The 26,542-nt window shown below is 47.1% G+C and overlaps 1 protein-coding gene across 1 annotated transcript; it reads right to left on the reverse strand.

The window, feature by feature from the left end:
* Positions 1 to 9,716: 9,716 nt before the first annotated feature.
* LOC129335154 (interferon alpha-3-like) lies at positions 9,717 to 10,280 on the reverse strand. The gene has a single exon (XM_054987602.1). It carries the CDS (start codon positions 10,278 to 10,280, stop codon positions 9,717 to 9,719), a length of 564 nt encoding a protein of 187 aa, XP_054843577.1.
* Positions 10,281 to 26,542: the final 16,262 nt, after the last annotated feature.

Consider the following 26,542-nt stretch of genomic DNA (forward strand, 5'->3'; position numbering starts at 1 on the left):
AATTGCTACTCTGGCCTCCTCCATGTGACATACTCATCTACAAGGGCAGTGCTATGTAGTGGTTATAGTGTTAGACTGGGAATGGAGAAACCAAGGTGCACATTCATCCATTCCTCACTCTGCCACTGAACTCATTGAGCGACTGTGGGACAGTCACTCTCAGCTAGGGTTGCCAATAAGTACCTAGTTGTCTAACAGTAGCCAGGCTGCCTGCATGAATTTGGTCTATATAGGGTTTGTTTAGAAGAACCAACTCTAAGTTGACTTTTGGAACTTATGCATCTACTGCCTGTATAGTAATACGAAGTCAGCATCTCGTAGTGGTCAGAGTTGTAGACTAGGATCTGAGAGACCCAGGTTCAAATCCCCCCCTCTGCCATGAAAATTCACTGGGTGATCTTGGACCAGTCACACACACTCAGCTTAAACTGCCTCACAGGGTAAGGTAAATTGAGGAGGAAAGAAAGTTGTAAACCACTTGTGTGTCCCCTTTGGGGAGAAAGTAGGGTGTGTGTGTATGTGTGTACTATATATATAGTACATTTGCCTGTGCAATGCCCCATTCTACTTAACATTTACATGATGTAACTACTGGGAAATATCATACAGCAATTTCAAGTAAAATTGTTGCCAGTGCGTGGGTGATATATCCTTCTTTATCTCTCCTGTTCATCTAATTCCAAGGAGGTGCTGAAAGCCAGAACCAGCTGTAGAAATTGAAAAGGGTAAACAAAACTAAACTTATTCCAATGCTGTGGGTTGGGAGGGAAGCAGATATGGAAATAGGTGTTCAGCCTGTTGTAGATGGTAATATACTTCCCCCAGAACATCAGTTTGGGCATGGACCGAAAAATGGACCAACATTTTACACAGACACGGCCAGTTCATCATTCGTGAGCCACCAGGTCGTGGGACGCACCTTTTTTCACAGACACAACAAACTTTGGCCGGTCCATCGGTCCGTGAAACCAGACATCCCAGCGCCAAGCAATCAATTCCCTAGGCAATGTAGGAGCTGCCTGCAGACCTTTCCTTGTCCTTGAAACACACCAATCTTACCCTGAAAACCTTGATAGGCAGCTCTGACTGCTGACCAGAGAACTCCCATTATTCTCTATGTGGATGTTTAGTATATAAGATACAGTGCGGAGCCGCAGTTTCTTTTTCCAGCTGGTTACCAGCTCAGAGGAACTGTTTGTTGCAGGAGTTTTTTTCGGATTGTGCCAGAGGGAGGCTTGGGGCTTGTGTTGAAGCAAAGCTCTGGGTGGGAGCAAGTTTATTGGTTTTTTTCGGCTGAGGGCTCAGTCTTGTTTCTCCTTTTTTCCCTTTCAATTCTTATTTACTTGTGGGGCGGTGGGCTAGCCTAGGACTGTGCCCCAACCCAGTCTCAGAGCTGCAGTCAGGCTCTGGGTGCGAGCTTGTTGGTCTCCTTGAGGGCTCACTCTTCTCCTGTCTCATTTTTCCCCCTCTTTCAGTTCTTATTTGATTGTGGGGTGTTGAGCTAGCCTAGGGCTCTGCCAATTGCTGCAAGCCAATGCACGCCAATTGGCATTTGTGGTTCCTATTCTATGTATTGGAAATTTCCTGGGGATGGCCACTTTGGGGGGGTCTGTAACTCTGATGTCCAAAATGCAATCTTGGTCAAACTTTGAGGGTGGCTGGAGGAGAGCTTGCTGAAGACACGCTGCGAGTTTGGCATCTCTGAGTGAAAAGGGGGTGGTGCTAGGGCCCCAGAAGTGATGATCCATGGACCAATGAACCGGGATGGGTCCGTGAATGGTTCGTGGTCCGTGAAACGCGATGCACCGTGAAATGCTTTTCCCCAGTCCATAGATGCTTCTGGACTCCATTTTGTCTCTTGATAAAAAGTGATAAGGTGGCTTTTTACTAGCTTAGGTTGATCCAGAAACCTTAGTTGATTCAAAATCCAGAATGTTAACTAGGCCGCCTGAAGTGAGCATGTAATAGGAGTCGCGTATCAAATACCCTGGCTCCAGTTTGTTTCTGGGCTCAATTTAAAATCCCAGTTTTCACCATTAATATTGTAAATGGCTTGCCAAGGCACCAATTCCCTTTATATGAATTGGCCTGGAGTCTGAAATAAGCTGTGGGCTTTAGCTACAGGAATCCACTCCTTCACTGATTTGTCTTTGTTGAGTGGGGGGATCTTCTGAGCTGCCACTCATAAATTACAGCGCACCCCCTCCACGCACACACAACAGCATTTGGTAAAACCATTAAGACTTCCTGAAACAGTCTGAAGACCTATCTGTTCCAAGAGACCTTTGAAGGAGTTTAAATTTATTTTATGTTGTTGGACTGTATTATTGTTATTACTCTTATTATTATTATTATTATTACTCTTTTTAATGGCTGTTGTACTCTGTTTTAAAAAGTGGCAGATAATATTTTTAGACAAAATGAATAAAGCAGAAGCCTAATAAAAAGCAAAGACTCTCAATAAATATGATCAGTTAAAGATGAATACTAATAGGGTTGCTTTACTGCCAAAGTAACCCAAGAAACTGCTTGGGGTACCAAATTGTTAGGGGCTCCTGTGTGAGAAGATGAGATGGATTTGGCTTAAGCCTGAGGAAATGGCCACTTCGGAGATTGGGCTCTATGGTATACCATAGAATCTGGAAAAAATGGAGGTTCTAGAGTGTCATCACTTCCCCACTGACCTCCCTCCACTCCTCAAACTCCTCCTACCTCAAGTGCCACCCCCAAATCTCCTGGAATTTCCCAAATCAGAGGTGGCAGCCCTATCACCAAGACCAAAAGAGGACACACTCTTTTTCTGCAACCTGCTTGGAAACAGTGAGGATTGCTGGGGAGGAGATGTATGCTCTTTCTGCACTCTTGCCACCCAGCTCCAATGGGTTGCAGAAACCCTTTGAAGCCCCTTGGAGCCAGTAAAAATATTATGGTAGGAGCGCTCCCCACCCCTGAAACTTGTACAACTGCTGTCCAGCTCCAAGATGACGTGAATGGACAGAATGGGTTTTTTTCTGCATTATGCCCTAAGGGCAGCAAACAAATGGATCTAGCCCTGAGTGTTGATTTCACCAAGCTTCTATCATAGGTGATCTCTGTTCATAGGATCAAATGCTAAATGCTAAATCAACAGAAGTTTCAAGCAAGCATTACTTCTTCCACCTAGTAAGATTGTAGATCAGACAATTAAAGACGTAACTGCGGTTAACTGCAGATCCACTCGATTGAAATTCTGCCTGCTTCTACCCCGACAGCAACTTAAAAGTTCCCATTAGTATAAGAGATATGTTGCATAGCATTTCACAGCAACAGCCACTAAACTAATTGGGCAATAATCCTTTGGATGCACGTGAGCAAAAGAGGAACTATGTGAAGTGACTATCCCTTCTCAGACTGTGTATAGTTAAAAGTAGAGACTTCACAGTTTCCTCAGCTGTAACCGTGACTGTTTGGAGAAGAAAAGAGGCAAGATCTTTGAAAACAATTGAGAGGAATTTATGCATCCTTGAAATCAATAGTTTGAATACAATCCCCTCCCTAATATGTTGACATCATGTTGCAGCCTTTCACTAGTGCTGCATGAATTTAGCTATATTCTCGTTTTGCCCTCTAGTGGCCACTTTAGGAATGTCACTTTTATTATATATATATATTATGATGAATCCAGAGTTAGCAAAATACTGGTTGAAGGGCCAGAATTTTTTTTGCAAACAGCGAGCAATTATTCATCTCTTTTGGAAACTGTTGCCATCAGAAAAAAATAATGCTGTAAGAACAATAACATATCACAGAAGTATTATAGTCTCCTGTAGCCATTTTACAAGGCTCTAATCTCTTGAATATAATTTGGAAAATACACAACAGCCTCTTCAGATGGTTTCTGTAGTGCACAGACAATAAAATCTATATGCTGAGAAAGTAACATGTGATGCGAGGGAGGGGGAGGTATAAGGATACGCTAAGCACCAGTCTCCCTGTTTGTGACAGCACCATTCAAATTGCTACCATCATGGCAGAGAGTACTGTAAAGGCAAATCCAGGTGCCAGTTCACAGTAGGTTGCCAAGATCCAGGTGGGGCCTTGAGATCTCTTGGAATTACAACTGATCTCCAGAGTACAGATCAGTTCCCCTGGAGAAAAAGGGAGCTTGGGAGAGTGGAAACGGTCTTATCTGGTAAAAAAATAAACTAGTTTTGCACTAACCCGATAACGTAACTGCAGTTACCTGGATTCAGTAGCTCTAATGAGCATGGAGATGCTCTGCTACATTTATGATAACAGGGGCTAGCCTCACCTTCTATAGTACACATTTGCAAGATCAAGTGAGATCTTCCCAAACACTATAATGGTATGAATGAGAAGCTGTTTGCCTTAAGACACCTGAGTGAACCCCACCATAAATGCCTTCTGTTATACCCAGGCAAGAAAGTAGTGAAGTATAGGGACACTGATATGTGAGAACTGGAGAAAGCTTGTATTGTACAGCTAGCTGGTCTTCAGTTTGGAGTTCTTAACATCAGTGGTGGAAAACAGTACAGGATTGGATAACCCAGATTGACAGGAAACGGGGAACCAGTCCCGTAAAGTAGGTCCCACAAAATATTGGTCCCACAAAAGTCCTACCGAGGTAGGAAGCGAAAAGTGAATACAGTCCCTTTGTTTGGAAAAAGCATGCCAAGAAATGGCGATGTGTTCGGGATAAACTAGCGAGCTATTCTTTATTTCTCTTTTTTTCTGCAATACTCTGGTGCATTCTCATTACATCTTTGTTGGTCTTTTCTGTAGGATGTATGCTAGTTAATAAAAGCCTTTTCTTATAAGGAGGTTTGACGGTGCTGAACTCTCACCCACTTGCCTAATTACTGAAAAATGTTTATGTGTGAGCGCGTGTGCGCATGAACACACACATACCTAGTAACACAAAGAAGGATGGGGGAGGGGGCAACAATTGCGACTAGCTTGAACGGCAGCAGTTTCAACTAGGGCCCACAAGAACAAACAGGAGATTTGGGGAGGGAAGGGGTTTTCCAAAAGGGGTTGGAATTCTTCACAAGCAGGCACCTTAGGCAGCTGAACACTCTTGGCTACTTCCAGTCTTAGAAAAAGTGACAGGGAAGGGGGGAGGGTGAGGGACCTCCATATACATACATGTGACATACATTAGAGTACATTTGTGTGTCATCATGACGGGGGGGAAATTAAGCTACTGTGTTAGAGGTATCTATAGTTTGATGGCTTTCGGAGAGGGGACGCACCATCAGTATATGGATAGGAAAATAGTAAAGAGTCCAGTAGCACCTTTAAGACTAATGAACTTATTTGTAGCATAAGTTTTCGAGAACCACAGCTCTCTTCATCAGTTACAACTGATCTACAGCCACCTCCTTACTTAAAGCTTTAGCAGTTTGCTGCTTTTGGGAATATACTACAAAAGGAAAAAAACAGAAAGTAAAATATTCACAGTTCAAGGGTGGCTCTCAAAAAGCTTATGGTTCTCAAAAGCTTATGCTACAGATAAGTTGGTTAGTCTTAAAGGTGTTACCGGACTCTTTACTATTTTGCAACTACAGACTAACACAGCTAACCCCTCTGGATCTGAGTATATAGACAGTGACTTCTTACTGAGGGAGACAGCAAGAATCCACTGTGATTTTCTGAGAGAACCTGTGTTGTAGCCACTGATCAGCCCAGAGGGATCCCAGAAGCACTACGATTACTCAAAAAGTCCCCTCCTATCTCTGACCGACTAAAATGGGGCCTGGAAGCCATATTAATTGGGGGGAATCTCCCAAGACCATAGAGGATTGTTCTGAAACTGATGGCGAAAATACAGTATTGAATTATATACCAATGGAAATGCATTGCCTGCTGCAAACCATGGTCCGCCATGATCACTTCGTTGCCTGGAGGGTCTTCAAAGTCTCAAAAAGGAGAGAGGAAGGGGTTAATACACCTGAGTCCTCCTCTTCCCCATGAACCCCATGAACAGAGTCAACCCTGTCCTCTTTGGCCTGCTTTGGGGTTCTCTTTAAGTAGGCTGAGGGAGGCCACATCCCCATGGGAGCAGTTCCCAACCTCTGAGAGAAATGAAAGTCTCATAGGAGATCAGTAGGCCCACCGGCTCTGGTGGGCCTACTTGGTCTCCTGCACCTTGGCTTATTTGGCAACCCTTCACCAAAGCCCTAGCAATGCTGCCTACGTCCCGTTGGTGAGCCTGAATGTCAAGGCATAGCCCTTCTTCCCTCAGGCTTCTCCCCACCATACAGCATCTGCACTATTGGTGTTCGGCTGGCCTCATGCTGTCTACTGGCTGGGGTGCTGGAGTTTCTTCTTGGTCCCTCCACAGGTAAGTCTGGGTGGGATCCCACTGCTGAATACCGAGGGTTTTTTGGGTTTTCCTCTGTCTAAAATCCAGTTTACAGAAAAATTCAATTTGGAACTCCGTTTTATGCATCCGTGTTTATTTATAGAAATAAAAGACTGGAAAGCCTTTCAAAGAGCTATATATATATAAATACCACATATAAAATTATATATGTAAAAATAAATATTTTAACAAAAATATAAATATTTTAAAGACAGTGACCTTTTTAGAGCAGCACAACAAAATAAATAGTAACCTTTTCAAGTATCTACTTTAACACTGACTAAAATCAATTCAAAAGATAATTTCCATCCAAATACATCATTTCCCACATTACGGGTCAACTTTCTGCTCATGTTCAGTTGACTGGCATGGGTTCAAGTTCAGACAACTATTCTCTTTAAAATGCATCTTTGGACAGAGTCTATCCTGTTCCGGCAAGAGAGCCTGCCAAACTTTACATGATGAGGGTTCTTTCTTTATTCCTCTAGCCAGCAAGTCTCCTTAAACTCATTTTTGGGGCATGTTTGTCTCAGACACCTTTGCAGGAGATTCTTTTTTCAGCCCAGCATCACTTGATACTTTGTTCTTCATTTCTAGTCCACTCGTTTTTTATAAACACACAGATTTCAGCGTCTCTTCCTTTTTTGTGTCTGGCTGTGATCAATCAGCTCCTAGACTCTCTTCCCACTTGCTGACATTTGAATAAAAAATAGTGATTGTAGAATATATGCAGACGACGGGAGCTTTGCCGATTGGTTGGCAGTGCAAACTTTAAACCAGTGTTTCTCTTGAGAAGTTTTTCTTAGAAGCAGCAAAGGCTGAGCAGCAGGAAAGATGAAGGATTCCAGTGTGATGCAGTTTTATATGCAGCCGGAAGGGCAGCTGGATGCACTGCCTGGAAGGGAACACAAAGGGGGGGGGGAGGTCACAATATTGTACATTTCCACAATATAATAAAATGCTTTTTCTCTTCAGATATGGCACTGTAGAAATTACAATGGTTTTCACTGAGGTTACATCTAGCAGACTTTTAAATGCTTTTGAATTAAATGGGGATGTCAATCACAAAGTGCTCAGCTTGATTGTGTCAAGAATGGGAAGGTGGAAAATGAGGACGGGCTGTGGTTCAGCGGCAGCTCACATGCTTATCACCTTCTTCCACACCACTGCCAGCTTGGGCCACAAGATGAAACTTACATTCTTAAGAGAATGCCTTGCTCTGCTCCCTCTGCATAAAAGAGGATTGCCAGCTCCAGGTTGCGAAATTCCTGGAGGTTTTGGGGGTGGAGCCTGGGAAGGTGGGATATGTGGAGGGGAAAGACTTCAGCAGCAACCATTTTCTCCAGGGGAAATGATCTCTGAGGCCTGAAGATCAGTTGTAATTCTGGGGATCTTTAGTAGAGATGGGCATGAACAGCAATACAAACCAAAAAAAGCCACGAACAGCCCAATCTACTGTTTGCGAACAAGTTGTTCATGAGGCCCCATTCTAAATGAACAGGTGGTCATTGCAAGCCTCATTGCTGCTCGTCAAGCCAGACAGTCTGGCACCTGCAATCAATTCCCTTGGCAACTGGAGGCAGGGACTGCCTGAACTCTGTCTGAACTCCTGCTGTTGCCCTGGAAACCTCAATCTAAGCCCAATTTAGCTTGATAGGCAGGTCTTCCTTTCAAGTTTGGAGCTCCAAATTTGTTACAAGGAAGCAAAGAGCAGGGGGGAGGGGGAGCTCTGGCTTTGCAGACAGTGGAGAGGGAGATCCAGTTGTTGTTGGCATTTTGACAGAGAGACAGGAAGAGTGCATTGGAGCTTGAATTTTCTTTGTGTGTGGTGGGATAGGGATCTACCCCTTCAAGTTCCAGGGCTGCTACCAGGCTCTGGGCCAAGCTATTATTTATTATTTGTACCTTTCCTGGTGCCTGCTCAGGTCAGGTTTCTGGGAGTGGTGCAGTAGGGACCTTGAATTGGATGATGGCTGGAGGAGAGCCTGCTGGTCCCCACGAACAGCCAACCACGAACATGTTCGTGAACAGGGCCATATTCGTGATTGTTCGTGAGTCCCTGTTCGTGGATGGAAATGAACAACAAACATCATGTTCTTTTTTTTTCTGTTTGTGCCCATCTCTAATCTTTAGCCACCACTCAGAGATTGGCAGCCTTAGCATAAGACCACATTTCAGCAGTGGCATTACCAGTCTTTTTTCCGGTGCTGCTGAAATCTTTGCCAGGATGAACCAATTTTTAACATAAATGGTGCTGTAGAAGTCCATCCATTACCTGTTTTCTCCTTAATTCACTCTGTTCCTCCAACTACTATAGCAAGAAGGACTTTATTGTTGCTTAGAGCAGGCTAGAGAAGAGGATGAGCATAAGGCCAATGAAAGAATGGCAGAGTAAGGACACAGCTGCCACATCGTCTCCTGAAAACACTACAGAAAATATCAGCTCTCTTGGTTTCGAACTGACAGTCCCTCTAGCAAGGTAAGCTGTAGAAGATGCAAGAGACCCAGGGCTGCAAAGGACAGGTGACTGTCTTGATGACTAGGATAAAAGGAAATTGAAACACGTTGCACATCCATTGCAATCAAACGGGGCAAAACGGGATTATTGGCTGATTGGGGGCCAAGGTTCTGCACAAAAGTTCTCCCTGGAAGAATCTTGCCCTTGAGATCAAACTCAGCACAAATGACTGGGGGAGGGAAAAGGACATCAACAGCCTAGTATCTGGCGCAAACTACATTTGAGGCAGGATGTCCATAAGTGACTCTCCATCAGAAAGACCTTTGCAGTCGTGGGTCAGCTAAGCTGATCCCTTCACCAGAGACTGTTTCCCCAATAGATACCCCCCACCCCTGCCATCCAAAGCTGATGTGAATCACAAGGGCAGGAGGAAAGACAGGGATGATACCCTTGCCTGTCTTTTCTTCCTTTTCCATTAATGGTTGGCTTGGAGCAAGATTTCTCTCAGGGAAATAGTAGAAAAGAAAGGGTTAAACCAAGACAGACAAATTGAGGCTCTTCCGTGCTTTAAAACCTTCTAAGAAACACCCACACTGAATGCTCAGTTTAGTCCTTAGAAATCAGTCCCATGCAACATTTTGGTTTGGGCAATACATTCAAGAAGGTTTTTCCAAAGCAGAATAAGATCTGTTACCTTAATTCAAAACATAGGTTTAGGAGTTCAATGATAATTTTGATTACCATTACTAATCCATACAATTTGTTCTTTAAAAGCAGGCCTGTTAAATGGCCCAAAAGAATATTGTTCAACAGCACACTATATAGAACACGTGTCTTTGGGAGTTCTATAGCTGAAATGATGCCGTTCGAAAGCAAGTCTTTGCCTTACCTGTTTTAAAACCTGTTCAAAAGTTGATCAAGATAGACGAAAAAGAGCCTCCAAATTTCCATTCGCACAGCACTCCAGGCACAAAGGCTGTACTGCTGGTTCTCTAGGAATGTCTGGATTTGTCGGAAGTATCTTTGCAGAGTCAGGTTTAAATCTTGATCTTTCAGTGTTGCGACCATCCCGGACTCTGGAGTACAGCAATTCTTCCACTGATTAATTTGCTGGTAAAGGGCATTTTGCAAAAGATCTGTGGCTCTTTCATCCCATTCTGCTTGAGTGAAGTTGCGCTCAAAGATCTCTAGAATCTTTTCGAGGATCATCTTCACTGCTATGCTTTTATCCTCTTTGCTGGATCTGAGGATTTTTACCCCAGGAAAACCAGTGGTTGGTCTTTTATGTGGGCACCCTTGAGGAAGCCGGTGCCCTCCCATTGCTTCCATGAGCTTTCGGACCTCTGGGTTGTTCACTTGCAATTGAATCTCAGCAGTTTTGTTGCAGTCTAGAGCTAGGATTCCAAAGGCGAGCAGAAGCAGAGAAAGAGAAAGTCGATGGAGGCACAGAGAGGCCATGGTGGGTCTTGTTTCTTGAACTGAACCAAGAGGGTGAAAGAATGGACCCCCTTCAAGGTCTCCTGAAGATGTTCTTGGTGCTTTGGAGCCATGTCTTCTGAATTTATGTACTCAGCTGCAAGGAATTCTCCAGTTCTTGCATCACTTTCTGCATCTCTCAGTTGCAATTTTTATTTTCGCTTTCTGTTTAATTACATCAGGAACTTCCAGAGCATTTTATCACTCTCTATGGAATGAAGGACAGTGAATTAGTTTATATTATATGAGTCAGTTAGTATTGTATTAATATATACATTATCTATACAATATGTGCTAGGGAGAATATTGTTTTACATTTTTCAACATAACCATGAATCATTTGATGAGTTCTGTAAGCTAGTTTGTGTAACTGCTTGATTCTCATCAGCAAGAAAGCCTAACAAAGGGCTCAATTGGCTTTAATCACTGACAGTCCTATGTAGAAGAAAAGAGCAAGAGTCCAGTAGCACCCATAAGACTAACACAATTTGTGGTAGGGTATGAGCTTTTGTGAGTCACAGCTCACTTCTTCAGGTATCTGAAGACATTTTGTTAGTCTTATAGGTGCTTATAGGTACCATAAATTTTGTTAGTCTTATAGGTGCTTATAGATACCACAAATTTTGTTAGTCATACAGGTGCTACTGGACTCTTGCTCTTTTCTACTGTTACAGACAGACTAACATAGCTACCCATCTTGATCTAGTCCTATGCTGAGTTATTCCAGTCTAAGTCTATTGAAACTAATTGGCTTAGACTAGATCCAACTTTGCCTAGGATTTCAAAGTGAGCCTCTCTCATTTTTAGGCATGTGTGTGTTATGTGCCATTAAGTCACCTCCGACCTATAGCTACCCTCTGAATGAAAGACCTCCAGAACATCCTATCATTAACAGACTTGCTCAGGTACAGAAGATGGAATAGTGCTCTGCATTGATGGCAGCATTCAGTGTTGCTTAGATTTCATAGCCTGATGTCACTCACCACTCTCTGCTTTTGCTGGGTGGGGTGGAGTGGATATGTATCCATCATAGATTATGCCTTGATGATCAAAGGCCAGGTATATTACCCATGACAATGGTGAGATCCTAAAGCAGCAGATGCCCCCCCCCAGTTGGTCTTAATTGGCAATAAGTGGATTATATATCAAAGATTAGAGGAGGCGACCCCCCCCCATCATTGCTAGGTCAATGACAGGCTGGTGTGTGTATTGTGTGAAAAGGAAGCAGGCATCATATTTAGAACTTGGCCGGATAAAGGACAGTGGCATCCAGTCTCCAGAACAGATTTAGAAAATGGTAGAGTGAGGAGCTGGCCATTTCTGGGCAGTGGGCTGAAACACCGGGGGTGGGGGCAGGATCTTTAGGGATCCATTGGTGGAGGTGCTCTTGGAGAATCTGATTTCCTTCTAAGAGGTTTGCAGAACGAATCAGAGATTTGATTCTTTCACACTTTTTTTAGACCCACAGATACTGACCGGAAAGTTATCCCCACATACTTTCTTCACACAGTGGACTTTATGCATATTGGAGCTGCTCACGGCTGCTTTTTCAGTCTGGTTCTGGTTCGATACATATGGAGAGGAAATGTATTAACATACCTGTATATTTGTGAGTTTACTGTATGTATACACAAGGCTATGATGCTTATATGTTGATCATGTTTTTGCTGTTTTTAATCATACTTTTGCATTTTTATTTGTTGAATTAAATTATATACTAGCGTTTTATTCATTTGTATGGTGTTTGTGGTTATATATATATTTTTCAAAGCAAGTGTTTATTGGATACTACACTTTTGGTTTTAAAGAAACAAACAAAAACAGAGCAATGAAATCCAGGTTTCTTATAAAGCTGCAATCTGTCAGATAAAGGCAAAGGTGCAACACCATGAGAGGCAGCACAGCCTATTCTGACTGACATTTATCTGCCCTCCATGAGTCAAATCTACTATTTTTTAATTTACTTTTTATAAAAAGGTATATAACAACAAAGTAGTACAATAAAAAAACAAAAATTCTTGACAACTTATCCAACTTACAACCATCAACTATTACTTAAGTTTTAAAGTAGCCATTGTTCCAGTCCAATCTGTGTTTAACCAGGTTTTGTGTTTGTTAGGCTGATCTTGTCATTTCCTCGTTGTTAGTACATCAGCATTTGATAGAATTCGCCCTTGGGGGTTGCTCCTATCGCCATTTCATTTGTTGATAGGTGTTCTAGGATCGGGAGCCGTTGTTCTAGAAAACAGGATCTATTGTTCTGGTTCTCATAGCAATCTAGGTGATCTGCTATGTGTTTGTGATTATATTTAAATCGCTTTTTCTGTTCCACCCTTTTGGTTATCCTTCTTCTGTAGAGTTGTGTTTCTTCTCCCCTCCCCACCTTTTTTTGTTGTCCTTCCTCAGGGCTTTTTTTCAGGGGGAATGCGGGGGAACGGAGTTCTGGAACCTCTTGAAAATGGTCACATGGCTGGTGGCCCCGCCCCCTGATCTCCAGACAGAGGGGAGCTTAAATTGCCCTCCGTGCCGCTCAGTGGCGCAGAGGGCAATCTCAACTCCCCTCTGTCTGGAGATCAGGAGGTGGGGCCACAAGCCATGTGACCATTTTCTCTGAGGGCAACCCACTGAGTTCCACCACCTCTTTTCCCAGAAAAAAAGCCCTGTCCTTCCTTAACCGATTAACAACTATAGACAGTGGGACTCAGGCACTCCACTGTACGCTTTCTTCAATGTGGACTTCGCATTTGCATTACAGCCACAGAGCACTTAAACATAATTAGTAAAATGGCCAGTAGCTACTTTACGAGCACTGATTTCAAGATGGTTTACTTGGCATTAGGACTTAATAAGAAATCGTGGGTGCTATAACTTTGCCAGAGTTGTATGTCTCCTTTGCTGGGATTTCTAGCTCTTCTCACAGTCTGCCATTCTCAAGTTTCTTGGGTGAGAAGGCATAATGAATGCGAAAGTGAATATGGATGATATAAAATCTGTTTAAGGCTGCAGTTCTCTGCTCAGTTAGTATGATTTATTATTATTATTAATTAAATTTATAGTAGTAAGTACTTTTTAAATAGACCCCTAAATGGGGCTTATTTCTGAGTACACTTACCTAGCTTAGCCTGTAGCAAAGTTTCCTCCAAGAAGGCTGGAGAACTGAAATTATTTGAGAGATGCTCTGACTTTTTGAGCCAATTATTGAAACAGCTACATGAATGAAAAGTGCATGCCACTGGAGAAGGAAGGGACAATTTCTTAGTGCAAGTAAAGACAGGAGTGTGAGGATGTACCCATTACTATTGTATACATGACATTTGTTGCACTCTGCAGCACAGAGTGTTGCACTTTGCAGACAAGCAACTCCTGGTGGTCCCCGGCCCGAAGGACATCCGTCTGGCCTCAACCAGGGCCAGGGCTTTTGCTGCCCCGGCCCCGGCCTGGTGGAACGCTCTCCCGCTGGAGATCCGGGCCCTGCGGGCCCTGTTACAGTTTTGCCGGGCCTGTAAAACGGAGATGTTCTGCTCGGTCTTCAGCTGAGTGCCAGCGGGTGTTCTCCTTCTTCCATCTAAGACCACCACTTCTTCTGGGGCTGCCCTCAGCCATCTGCTATTCCCGTATACGGACTCCCAATATTTGTCTAAATAGCCTGCTCCTGGACTATTTTAATGATTTTTTAAAAAAATATGATTGATTTTATGTTTTTGTGATTTTAATGTATTTTTAATGTTGCTAGCCGCCCTGAGCCCATCTGTGGGGAGGGCAGGGTATAAATCGAATAAAATAAATAATAAATAAATAAATAAATTTTGATAGTCCATCCATTGTCTATGAGATATTATACATTTGAATGTATTTGTTATTGGTCATTGGGTAATCCATCATTGTGTATGAAATATTATAATATTATTTGCATTTGTTATGCAGACTGATAAAAAAAATTTTTTTTTAAAAGGGGGAGGAGCTGCTTCTGCGGCCATTAGAGAGAACGGAACAGAGCGCTTAGGTGTGGACAGCTGGGAGCGCGAAGAAACGCGAGGTGACCCAAAGAAACGTTACTGTGCCAATATCAGCGATGACGCTATATGCTGTAAATTTAACGGAACAGATGCCCATGTGACAACGGCCTATATCTCCGCTACTAGTTATACACATCCACATGCTCAGATACAATAGTAAAATATAATTGTTGCTATATGATTGTATATGAATTGTAAATATATGTTATTTATGATTGTATGAATGCCTAATAATTTAGAAAACATATACTGAATATTATTCTTGTAAAAGTTATATGTATTGTTGGTGATTTTGAAAACAATAAACAGCATTTGAAAAAAAGAAGAAAAAAAGAAAAATGGAAAGAAAGGTTTAGGGAAAAGGCCGGGGGGAGAGCTTTCATACCTCTAACTGGAATTGACCCTTCGCTGTCAGTTCCAAATATCCAAGGCTACTGCAATTGTTTCCCGTGTTGGGGGGAAGAGTGTGTCAGGGCAGAGAAATTAAGGGGGAAAGTTTGATGTCAGTGTTGACCCCGTGACTGCTGTTATTCCCTGGAATATTAATGTTTTAAGTTTTCCACTCTAATGGTTAGAGGTTTTTCGTTCTACTTTTGAATTATCTAGAAATTAGTCTTAGTTCCTGTGGCTTGATGTGCTTTCTGTTTGTCATATTGTCACACAAAGCAAGTTTTGGGGGGGGAATTCTCTCTTCTAGAGAGTGTTTGTCTTTTTTTAAAAACAAGGAGGGGGAGAGAAATTACAGAAGCCTCAATGCGTGGGGAGGCTGCACTGTCAGCTATGGGGCTAACTGGTGGAGTGTGTGAGGAAAGGAAACACCAGGTTGTGACCCACAGATTTGCTCTACACCTTTAAATTCATCCAGGACTGTGATAAAGTAGCTTCTCTAGTCAGTCCTTTCCTCCACCTCATTCTCAATGAGCTGCCTGGCACATCTCAACTGACAAGAGTAAGGAAAATGGGTGGATGGGAAAGAAAGAAAGAAAGAAAGAAAGAAAGAAAGAAAGAAAGAAAGAAAGAAAGAAAGAAAGAAAGAAAGAAAGAAAGAAAGAAAGAAAGAAAGAAAGATGCAACTGCTTTCACTTCAAAAGTGAGGGTTGTAACCTGGCAATTCTTCTTGGGACAGAAATGTCAAAATGTCCCGGTAGGAGAACAAATGTATATATTTAATTTTGATGCTTGTGCATTTAGAGCTGGGAAGGCAGGCAGTCACAAAGAGGGAGACTGTTTGAGGACTAAGATGTGTGGTGAAGAACATTCTGACATGGGTGCTAGGAGAGAATCATGGTGGGGACTTTCAGTGTGAAGTAGAAATCATAAACACTGGACCACATCTTACAGCACCACACAGCAACTGCTTGCGCAACGTGGTGGTCAGGATTTAAAGAGTGGCTTGGCCTGCAGATAATCATGTATCAAATCTGCTGCATTCAGTGAGGATTGTCTGTTTTCCATTCGTCACTGCTGTGAATGCAAAGGCCTGCACATTGGCAACAAAGCATCCACAGAGGACTGCTCTTGTCTTGTTCTCTTCCCAAGTGGCCTGGAAGAACAAAGAGATGCCTGTCTGGGCTCCCTGCCAGTTGGTTAGGTCAATGGCATTAGCTCTGAGCCTGCGCATATTGCTTATACTTGACTCAATCCCACTGAATCGTTTATCTCAGGCCACTTTTACTAGGTTTTCTTCCTTCCCTCTCTTGTATACTCATTTCTTCCCCACCCCTCACTGCAATCTTTGGGCTAGGCCATACAATGAAATCTCTCTGATTGCCAGTTTTCTCTGTTGTGAGTCCTTGGGATGGGCCCCTTCCCATTTCTTTCAAAGGCTCAGGACTTGAGCAAGCCCCCGTTTTGTTCTGTTCCCTCCACACTGAACCCCTAGCGTTCATATTTGCTCTTCTAACTTTCCATGCTTCCACTGCGTTCATCATCCTGTCTTCTGTGCAGTCCCACACGAGAACTGTGCATGCGCAGTTCCCATGTGTGCCTGCACAGAAGAACACTTGATGAACAACAGTTACAGGTAGGCGCAACCCTGTTTTCCTCAGCCTCCCACCACACGGTTACATTGACCAGCTCGGTACAATCCTCTGAGCATCCTTTCTTCTTCAGGCTCCTGGTTCTGTCTCCATTTTTCTGCCCTGCCTACATGTCTGCCTGTAGTTTGTTCACAAGCCATCAAATTGGTCCTCAGACTACGATTACCCAATCTGTTTCCAGCAGGGCTGGCATCAGCACATGGTGAAGTGTGGCGACTGCCAGGGCCCGTGGCTTCTGGTGATGCCCTCTGCTTCTGACTCCCTGCTCTTGCATCTCCTCTGATGCCTGCATTCACACCCTTGGCCTGCACTGGAGGGAGCAGAGGTGACAATGCAATGCCTGCTTGTGAGTGCTTTGTCACCTCCGCTCCCTGCTGCATACGCAGCCTTGTGCTGCTAGAGAAGGGCATGTGGGTGGTACACAAAGCATCAGTGCTCCTGATGGTCATAGCAGTGGCACTCCTAGTTGCACCTGTCATGGGCTGGGCCCGCCCAAGCTGGGAGTCCAGGTACTAGCACGAAGCCAAGGGGTGTTCAAAAGTCACAAGCCAGGTCCAGTCCGTAGTCAGAGCACAAGGTTAATTCCAGGGTTGCCTCCAGGATCCAAAAAGCCAAGTCCAGTCCGTAAGTCAGAGCACGAGGGTATCAAATCAAGGTGCAGGCAAGAGCAAGACACAAGGTACCAGGGAGTGGTTGCAGGTAGTTGACACGTTGCTTCCACGCCTGGCAGTTGCTCCTGACTGGCTTTTATAGCCAGGCGTGATTTTCAGCCAGCTGCTGGGGCTCCATCCTGATGCTACTCATCATCATTCTCCAGCAGCTGGCGTTGGCTCAGGAGACGAGCACTGCGCCGTCTCTCCTGCAGTTCCAGTCTCTGGCGCTGCCTGCGGCGCTCTCTAGGTGTGGGTGAGCCTGGGGGGGTGGAAGCCCCTGGCTGGGCTTCCCCTGTGGTGCTGGCAGTCCCTGACTGAGCCTCCCCTGTGGAAGTTCCTGGCTGAGCTTCCCCTGTGGTATTGGGGCTAGAGGGTGCTGGTGTCTCAGCTGCTAGCTGTGAGCCTTGATCAGCCAGCAGCTGCTGCTCATGATTGCTGGCTTCTGCTGAGTCAGGGCTAGGGCTGGCTACACAGAACTCTTCTTCTCCTGAGGAGTCCTGGCTGGCTACACGAGGCTCCTCTCCTTCAGAGGAGACCTCACTCTCAGACTGGGCTATGACACCATCCCCCCTCCCAAGGCCCCCCCTCCTCTGTGGCCCGGGCGCCCCCGGTTTCTGAGGATAGGCCCGATGGAATTGTCGGACTAGACGGGGGGCATGAATGTTCACAGCCGGCTCCCATGAGCGGTCTTCCGGTCCATACCCCTTCCAGTCCACCAAGTACTGCACTTGCCCCCGCCGGCGACGGGAGTCCAGGATCTGGGCGACCTCATATTCTTCTTGCCCCTCAATGGTAATCGGAGGTGGAGGAGGTGGTGGCCCGGGATGGTGCAGGTCTGGGGGTGACACCGGGACTAGAAGGGACCGATGAAACACGGGATGGATCGGGAGGGTCGGTGGTAGTTGCAGGCGGTAGGCTACGGGGTTCACCTGGTCGGTGATCACGAAGGGTCCAAGGAACCGAGCATCCAGCTTTTTGGAGGGCCGTTGGCTGCGGATATGGCGGGTGGATAACCAGACCTGGTCACCTACGGACAGGGGAACACCAGGTTGCCGTTTCCGATCCGCAGCTCCCTTGTAGTTTTCCTTGGCAAGCTGGAGTTGCTCCCGCAACAGCTCATGCATGGATTGAAGTTCCTGGAGGCGATCGTCCGCAGCTGGGATTCCTGACGAGGGTGTGGTGCTAGGAAAGAAGCGAGGGTGATGGCCATAGTTAGCCATAAAGGGGGTCTGTTGGGTGGAGGAGTGCACTGCATTGTTATATGCGAACTCGGCCAAAGGCAGTAGGGCTAGCCAGTCATCCTGTTGATGGTTTGTATAGCATCTCAGATACTGCTCCAGGGTTGCATTGGTGCGTTCCGTTTGCCCGTCGGACTGGGGATGGTGTGCTGAGGATAAGTGGACTTGGGTGCCAAGAAGGGAGTGCAGTGCCCGCCAAAACCTAGAGGTGAATTGAACTCCCCGATCGGAAATTACATGGTCCGGTCGCCCGTGAAGTCGAAAGACATGCTGAAGGTACAGGTGTGCAGTGTCCTGAGCGGTGGGGGGTCCAGAACAGGGAATGAAATGGGCCATTTTTGTGAATAAGTCCACCACCACCAGGATGCAGGTATGGCCTTCGGAGCAGGGCAGATCTGTAATGAAGTCCATGGAAATAGTCCTCCATGGCCCGGTGGGTGTGGGTAGCGGATGCAGAAGGCCGGAGGGTTTGCCAGGGGAATCCTTGGCCCGCCTACACGTCTCACAGGCTGCCACGTACCGGGCCACATCTGATTGCACCCGGGGCCACCAGAAGTCACGGGTCAAGAGATGGGTTGTCTTGTGGCGACCGAAGTGCCCAGCGGGTCTGGAATCATGGACCAGTTGCAGGACTTTCGTTCGCAGCGGGCCAGGTGGTACATAAATTCGGCCTCGATGGGTCAGTAGCCCCTCTTCCTCTGCGAAGCCATCCGCCTGGAGCTGGTGCGGCTCCCGGACCTTCTGGAGGTATTTCTGGGCAACTGGGTCCAGTACCTGTTGAGCCAGTATCTCCTCAACCAGCCCCTGGGAGGGTTGCGCGGCAGCGAAAGTTTCGGGAGCCAGGATAGTAGTTAGAGGCTCTTCCCAGCCTGGGGATGAGTTGTACTCTGGTTTCCGGGACAGAGCATCGGCTTTCTTATTCTGGGAACTGGGGACATACGTGATCCTGAAGTCAAAGCGGGAGAAGAACAATGACCAGCGGATCTGCCTCTGGTTGAGGCGGCGGGCGGTTTGGAGATGTTCAAGGTTCCGGTGATCAGTGAGCACTCGGACAGGGTGTTGAGCCCCCTCCAGATGGTGCCGCCAAACCTCGAAGGCTGCCTTTATTGCCAGCAGCTCCCGCTCCCAGATGGTATAGTTCCTTTCTGCAGGGGTAAGCTGGCGAGAGTAGTAGGCACAGGGTTGGGGGACGCTGGAGGAGGTTGCGCGTTGTGAGAGCACCGCTCCGATGGCAGTGCTGGAGGCGTCCGCCTCAACTACGAAGGGTAGCTGGGGATCTGGGTATCGGAGTACCGGTTGTGTGATGAAGCGTGCCTTCAAGGTCTGGAATGCCTCATTGGCTTCTGGTGTCCAATGGAAGGGTTCTCGAGGCCGGAGAAGCCGGGTAAGGGGAACAGCTATGGATGCAAACTGGGGGATGAACTGCCGATAGTAGTTGGCAAACCCCAGAAATCGTTGCACATCCTTCCGTGAGCGGGGGGGTTGCCAGGTCTGTACCGCTTCGACCTTAGCTGGGTCCATTTGGATACCCCGGGGCGAGATCACATGGCCGAGGAATTCTACGGCAGGCAGGTGGAATGCACATTTTTCCAGCTTGGCAAACAGGCCGTGCTGCCGGAGTCTTTGCAGCACCATGCGCACGTGCTGGGGGTGTCGAGCCGGGTTCCGGGAATAAATTAATATATCATCCAAGTAAATGATGATGAACTGATCCAGCAGGTCACGAAAGATATCATTCATAAACCTCTGAAACACCGAGGGCGCGTTAGTCAGGCCAAAGGGCATTACCATGTACTCGTATTGTCCATACCTGGTACTAAAGGCAGTTTTCCACTCATCGCCTTCCCGGATGCGCACCAGGTTGTAGGCTCCCCGAAGATCCAGCTTGGTGTAGATCTGGGCTCCCTTAACTTGCTCCAGGAGGTCGGAGATCAGTGGCAGTGGATACCGGTCTCGGACAGAGATTTTGTTCAGGGCCCGGTAGTCATTGCAGAGCCGGAGTTCTCCACTTTTCTTTTTAACAAAGAGGACTAGGGCAGAGGTGGGCGAGGTGGAGGGGCGGATGAATCCTCGACGCAGATTGGTTGTGAGGAAGTCCCGGAGTGCGGCCAGCTCAGGCTCTGATAACGAGTACAGGCGTCCCACTGGCAGGGGAGCGCCGGGGATTAAGTCAATAGCACAGTCATACGACCGATGCGGGGGGAGTTGGTCTGCCCCTTTTTCCTCAAACACATCTGCAAAATCTGCATATATCTCCGGTAGTGCAAAGGCCCCTTGTGCAGCGGCTGCAATTGGACCCATGCGTTTATTTTCATGTGGGCAGGGTGTCCGGAAGCGAAGGTCCTGCTGGCCCCACCGAATAACCGGATCATGGCAACAGAGCCAGGAGAGCCCCAGGACCAGCGGAAAGTGGGGGATGCCCACAACATCGAAGCAGAGCTGCTCACGGTGATGCTGGATCTGCAAGAGAAGGTCCTGGGTTTCCTTGACCACTGGCCCAGAACGCAGAGGCCGCCCATCAATGGCCTCCACTACGGTGGGGGTCTTCTTTGCCCGCAAGGGAATCCTGTGCTGTGCGGCAAACTTGATATCCATGAAGCAGCGGGATGCCCCTGAATCTACCATGGCATACACAAATAGGCATCGGCCGTCGGGCAGGCACAGCTTTACAGGCACCAGGAATGGTTCGGGATGGTCACAGGAGGCATTGGCTGTTCCAACAAGTTGTTTAGCAGGAGTCCGCTCCAGAGCTAAAGCTGGGGCCCTCCTTTTTGCAGGGCAGTCATTGGCGTAGTGGCCCACCCCACCACAGTACCAGCAGAGGTTGTGGGTGTGACGCCGCTCCTTCTCCTCAGGAGGCAAATGGGTACAAGGCATGCTCGAGGGTGCTAGTTCTGCTGCCTTGGCAGGTGAGGCCTGGGGTGGAGGACAGCTTAGCACACGGGCTTGTCTCCGGTTCTCTAGCCGCCCATCGATTCGCAAGCATAGGAGAATGAGCGCTTGTAGTTCTCTCGGTCGTTCGGATCGGGCCACTTCATCCAATACCTCTTCAGATAGGCCCTCCAGGTACTGGTCGGCGAGGGCAGCTTTGTTCCAGCCCAGGTCCTGGGCCAGTAACTGGAATTCAGTGGTGTATTGGGCCACAGTCCCATTCCCCTGGGTGAGGGCACGTATTCTTTGGTTTGCTTTGATGGCCTTCAGGGGGTTCGCAAAGGCGGCAGAAATGTGGGCCACAAAGTTTGGGAAATCCCCTAGCAGTGGGGATTTGGCCAGTAACAAGGGTGTGGCCCATCTTGCCGCCTGCCCCTTTAACAGGCTGAGGATAAAGCCGACCTTGCTTTTATCTGTGGGAAAGTCTCTGGCCCGGAGTTCAATATATAGCTGGCAGCGGGCAAGAAATGCTGGGAATTCCTCCACATCGCCCTCAAAACTGTCAGGAAGCTTTACTGGGCATTTAGCAGGCGGCAGTGCAGCAGGGGCAGCAAGTAGGGTGGCAATCTGCTGCTGCAAAGTCACCAGTGCTTGAGTCAATTGCAGTACCTGATCCTGCAGCAGAGCCAGGCTCCCCAGGGTGGGCATCGCCGTGTCCATGCTGGGAAGTTTTGTGGTGGAAGCAATCTGTCATGGGCTGGGCCCGCCCAAGCTGGGAGTCCAGGTACTAGCACGAAGCCAAGGGGTGTTCAAAAGTCACAAGCCAGGTCCAGTCCGTAGTCAGAGCACAAGGTTAATTCCAGGGTTGCCTCCAGGATCCAAAAAGCCAAGCCAAGTCCAGTCCGTAAGTCAGAGCACGAGGGTATCAAATCAAGGTGCAGGCAAGAGCAAGACACAAGGTACCAGGGAGTGGTTGCAGGTAGTTGACACGTTGCTTCCACGCCTGGCAGTTGCTCCTGACTGGCTTTTATAGCCAGGCGTGATTTTCAGCCAGCTGCTGGGGCTCCATCCTGATGCTACTCATCATCACTCTCCAGCAGCTGGCGTTGGCTCAGGAGACGAGCACTGCGCCGTCTCTCCTGCAGTTCCAGTCTCTGGCGCTGCCTGCGGCGCTCTCTAGGTGTGGGTGAGCCTGGGGGGGTGGAAGCCCCTGGCTGGGCTTCCCCTGTGGTGCTGGCAGTCCCTGACTGAGCCTCCCCTGTGGAAGTTCCTGGCTGAGCTTCCCCTGTGGTATTGGGGCTAGAGGGTGCTGGTGTCTCAGCTGCTAGCTGTGAGCCTTGATCAGCCAGCAGCTGCTGCTCATGATTGCTGGCTTCTGCTGAGTCAGGGCTAGGGCTGGCTACACAGAACTCTTCTTCTCCTGAGGAGTCCTGGCTGGCTACACGAGGCTCCTCTCCTCCAGAGGAGACCTCACTCTCAGACTGGGCTATGACAGCACCCACCACCGTTGGGGAAAGGCTGTGCAGGCAGTGTGGGCAGCTGTGAGTGCAGATGATAAGAACGTTTGCAAGTAGGCAAAGGAAGGAAGCACAAGTGGGGGAGGGGGGAAGCAGGAAAGGGATCCTAGCAGTGGGCATGGGCTGAGCACTGTCTGCCCTGTGCTTTAGGGCTCACCTGGTCTGGACTCCCCAGGAGTAAGGTCAGTGGCTGGGCTGGCAAAGCTTGGAGTTGGAGCACAAGGCTTATGCCCGGCAGATCAGCCAATCTAGTAATGCAGCCCTCTCTAAACAAGCTGAGCCGGGATCTGGCTCAGCTGCCTTTGCTCTCAGGTGTTGAAGTTCAGGTGGCCAGGGTTCTGCAAGAAAGCATCCCACTCCGTGTTCTGTTCTGAGCCTGCAGGGGAGTGGTGTGCTGTCAGCCTGGGGCATCACCTCCTTTTTGCCGGCCCTGCCTGGGCCTTTCACTGCCACTGTTCCTGAGCCAGGGGAGGCAATTCGGAGAGGCTATGGGCCCTGGCTCATGCCCTGCCTGATCCCTGAGGCAGGCAGCAAGGACTCACTTGCAGGCTCTGGCAGAAGGGTCAGGCGGTGCCTCTGCAGCACCAGGCCAGTCCCAGCCCTGCTGGGGACTCAGGTTCTTCCTCTGAGCCCTCCAGGTCCCAGTCACTGGCCTGGCCAGAGGGCTGGTCAGAGACGGTCAGGGCCTCCCAAAACCTGGAACCAGCCCAGTGTCATCTTTTTACTGGATCTGCTGTTGGGCCTTACAACAGCTCAAAGGAGATGGTTCATCCCCCACCCTTCGATCTCTCTGTTACAAGGGTGTTCAGGTCAGGATGCCTCTGGTCTTGTGGGAGGTACTTCACTTTCCCCTGTATCCCCTTCCCCACACTATGGCCTCTTTCCCTTCTCCTGGAAGCCTCCATATGCTCACTTTCCCCTACGCCCTGCTCTCTTACAAACCCACTAAACAACTTATCTTTTACCCATCTTCATTTATTAATTTGCTTCGTTTACATACTACCGTTCTCCACAATGGGGACCCAAAGCCGCTTATATCATTCCCCTTGCCTGCATATTATCCTCACAACAACCCTGAGGGGTAGGTTAGGCTGGAAGTATGTGACTAGATCAAAGTCACCCAGTGAACTTCCACAGTAAAGTGGTGATTCCACCCTGGCTCTCCCAGATCCTACTTTGAAACTCTAACCACTACACTACACTGGCTTTTCGGGGGGGGGGGGTCTGTTGAACAGATGAAAGCAGCCTGGTCTGGGTAAGTCATGCAAGTCATGTGGTATCAGGTCCTTTTGTGGTTGCTTCTGGGCCTGGCCCAAATGAGTCCTCCCTCAGGGGCCGAAACAGCCCTGGAAAGGGCCCTCCCCCTCCCCCTGCCTTTTACTGACGATAATCAAGCCTGGAATACTGTTATGGTTGCCTAGCAACAGCCACTGAGGGCATCTGATTCTTAAAGCTGCAGGTACTCCTTTTATCATTTAAAAAACCTGTGTGTGTTGGTTAGATTTCAGATTTTTCTGCATACCTGGGGTATTTTTCAGGTGTTTAGGAAGATCTGTCTTGTCTGTTCATGGCTCCAGTCTCCAAAGTGAAGCATCCACAGATCAGGGCCACTTGGCTATTAGTACATAAGATGATTACAACTTACGGATATGGTTATCAGTTGGTCCCTAGCAATATATCCCATCTTTTAATGGATCTTTTCTTCTGTCCTTGGCTGGACTTTCTCACCATTCTCAGAACTCCATGGCTTGGATCCAGACGGAAAGTGCAATTTTCACTGATTCCCCTTTGCTGCTGCCATTCTTTCCTCATGTTTGGTGTAGTGGTTAAGAGCGGCAGGACTCTAATCTGGAGAGCCAGGTTTGATTCTCCACTCCTCTGCTTGAAGCCAGCTGGGTGACCTGGGGTCAGTCACAGCTTCTTGGAGCTCTCTCAGCCCTACTCACCTCAGAGAGTTATTGTCATGAGGATAATAACAACACACTTAGTAAATCACTCTGAGTGGGCGTTAAGTTGTCCTGAAGGGCAGTAATCAATCGTAGATGATGATGATGATGATGATGATGATGATGATGATGATTTTCCTTTGGGTCCCTTATACCCTAGGAGCAGCATTTTGTGGAGGTCAGTGGACTGCAGTGGGAGGGGGTTGGTAGCAGAGTTCCATTCCACTGATGGTAAATTTAATCTGGATCCAACCTTATATTTCTTATATGTACTGATATGAACCACATTGATTCTCGATTACCCTGAGGCTAAATTCTTCTGAAATTCCATTGTTATTTGTTCTCCTCCAAAGTTATCATATTCTGGGAATTCTTTTATTCTTTGCTCAGCATGGCTGCTAGAGAAATGTTTCTAACTCTGGTTCTGACTCACAGACGTAACCTCTAGGGTTGCCAGCTGAATGCCAGCAACCAGTGGGAGCTTTGGGGGACATGAATTTACATAATGTGATGGCATGCAATATCATGATGACATTATTACTGGTTTGTACAGCTGGGTACAACCTGGAAGTGGCATTGCATGTCATTATGTAATATCACTCTGTGCCCCTGTCCTTTGTTTCTGCTGTATTGAAGTAGAGTTGCCAGTCCCCTGGTGGCGCTGGGGGATCCACCGCTCCCCGTCTCTGCCCCCTGCCACCACTTAACTGGCTGGTGGGGTGGAAAGGCAGAGGGAATGGGCCCAGGAGGCAAGGAACCTCTCAGGCAAGCTCTCAGAGGGCATGCTCCTGCCGGCTGTGATGACAACACTTCTCGCTGCTGCGCAATGATGTCACTTCCTGGAGGTGATGTCATTGAGTCTGCTCCAGGAGCGTGTGAGTGGGAATTTACCCAGAGGTAAGTGCCAGGACCACACCCCTCCTTCCAGGAGGGTGTAGAGACCTGGGAACCCTAAGTAAAGAGGCCTAGTTGGGGGGGGGGCGGTGGAATCTGGGGCTAAGATCTTGCCCACTGAAAACTTCTGCTTATATTCTCACTATTTCCAGCTGATTTTTCATACAATACTGCTTTGCTCATAGTGGTGTCATTAGAGTTCTTTGTAGTTCATTCATTTTGGATTGGGAGAGGAAATTTTATTCTCTGTCATTACTTTCAGTTTCCTGTCCTCATACTGCGATGCTTGTTGAAATTCCCATCACTTTAAAAGAAGCCTTTTCTCTAAGCTGAAAAGTAAACCTGAAACAATTTAAAATGAAATGGATCTAGGAAAAATAATTAAGTAGAATAGAAAAAAAATGACTCCGTGAATTAACAGTGGTAAATCTCCATCAGAGTACTTACTAAACGATTTCAAAATAATCAGTCGATTTGGATTTCATTTGAGAAACTCAACAAACAGCTCAGCAGTTATACACATGCAAGTATCAGAAACCTGATGTCATTTTAGTGCATCAAGATCTTTCACACACTGTCACAGTGTGTGTATACGGATCATACATATACTCAGAGAAATACTAATATGCTCAGTGGATGACACGATAAAGCTCCAAGCCTTATTCCTAACAATGGTGCTAAGTATGCATATATAGGGAATTTTTTGTTTCAATATGGGGGGAACATTCGGACATGGCACCACCTCCCTGTAGTGCTAAATAGTACAGCCCAGCAGTTGATTTACCTGTGGTGCATGTGTGGTGCATGGTTGGAAACCTCACAGCAGTCATATGGATCACTTCACATGGAAGGATTGTTAGCAGTGCCCATATGTCGGTCTGTGTTAATTTCTTGACTGGCCCACTTGCACATCAAAAGTTGATGCACCGCTGATTCAATTTTATTTATACATTTTTTCCTCTCTGGTCAAACTTGATCAGAAAGTTTCAGTAGCTGTGTTCTCAGGACAAAAAGTTGAGGGTGATATGTTGGCCTCAGAAACCTAAATAAAGGATTTCATGTTTGGGCTG

Source organism: Eublepharis macularius, chromosome 8 (genome assembly GCF_028583425.1).
Source record: "Eublepharis macularius isolate TG4126 chromosome 8, MPM_Emac_v1.0, whole genome shotgun sequence".
NCBI lineage: Eukaryota > Metazoa > Chordata > Lepidosauria > Squamata > Eublepharidae > Eublepharis > Eublepharis macularius.

Bases quoted from the DNA above. Each gene is read 5' to 3' on its own strand.
- LOC129335154 (XM_054987602.1), bottom strand. From the start codon at position 10,280: ATGGCCTCTCTGTGCCTCCATCGACTTTCTCTTTCTCTGCTTCTGCTC.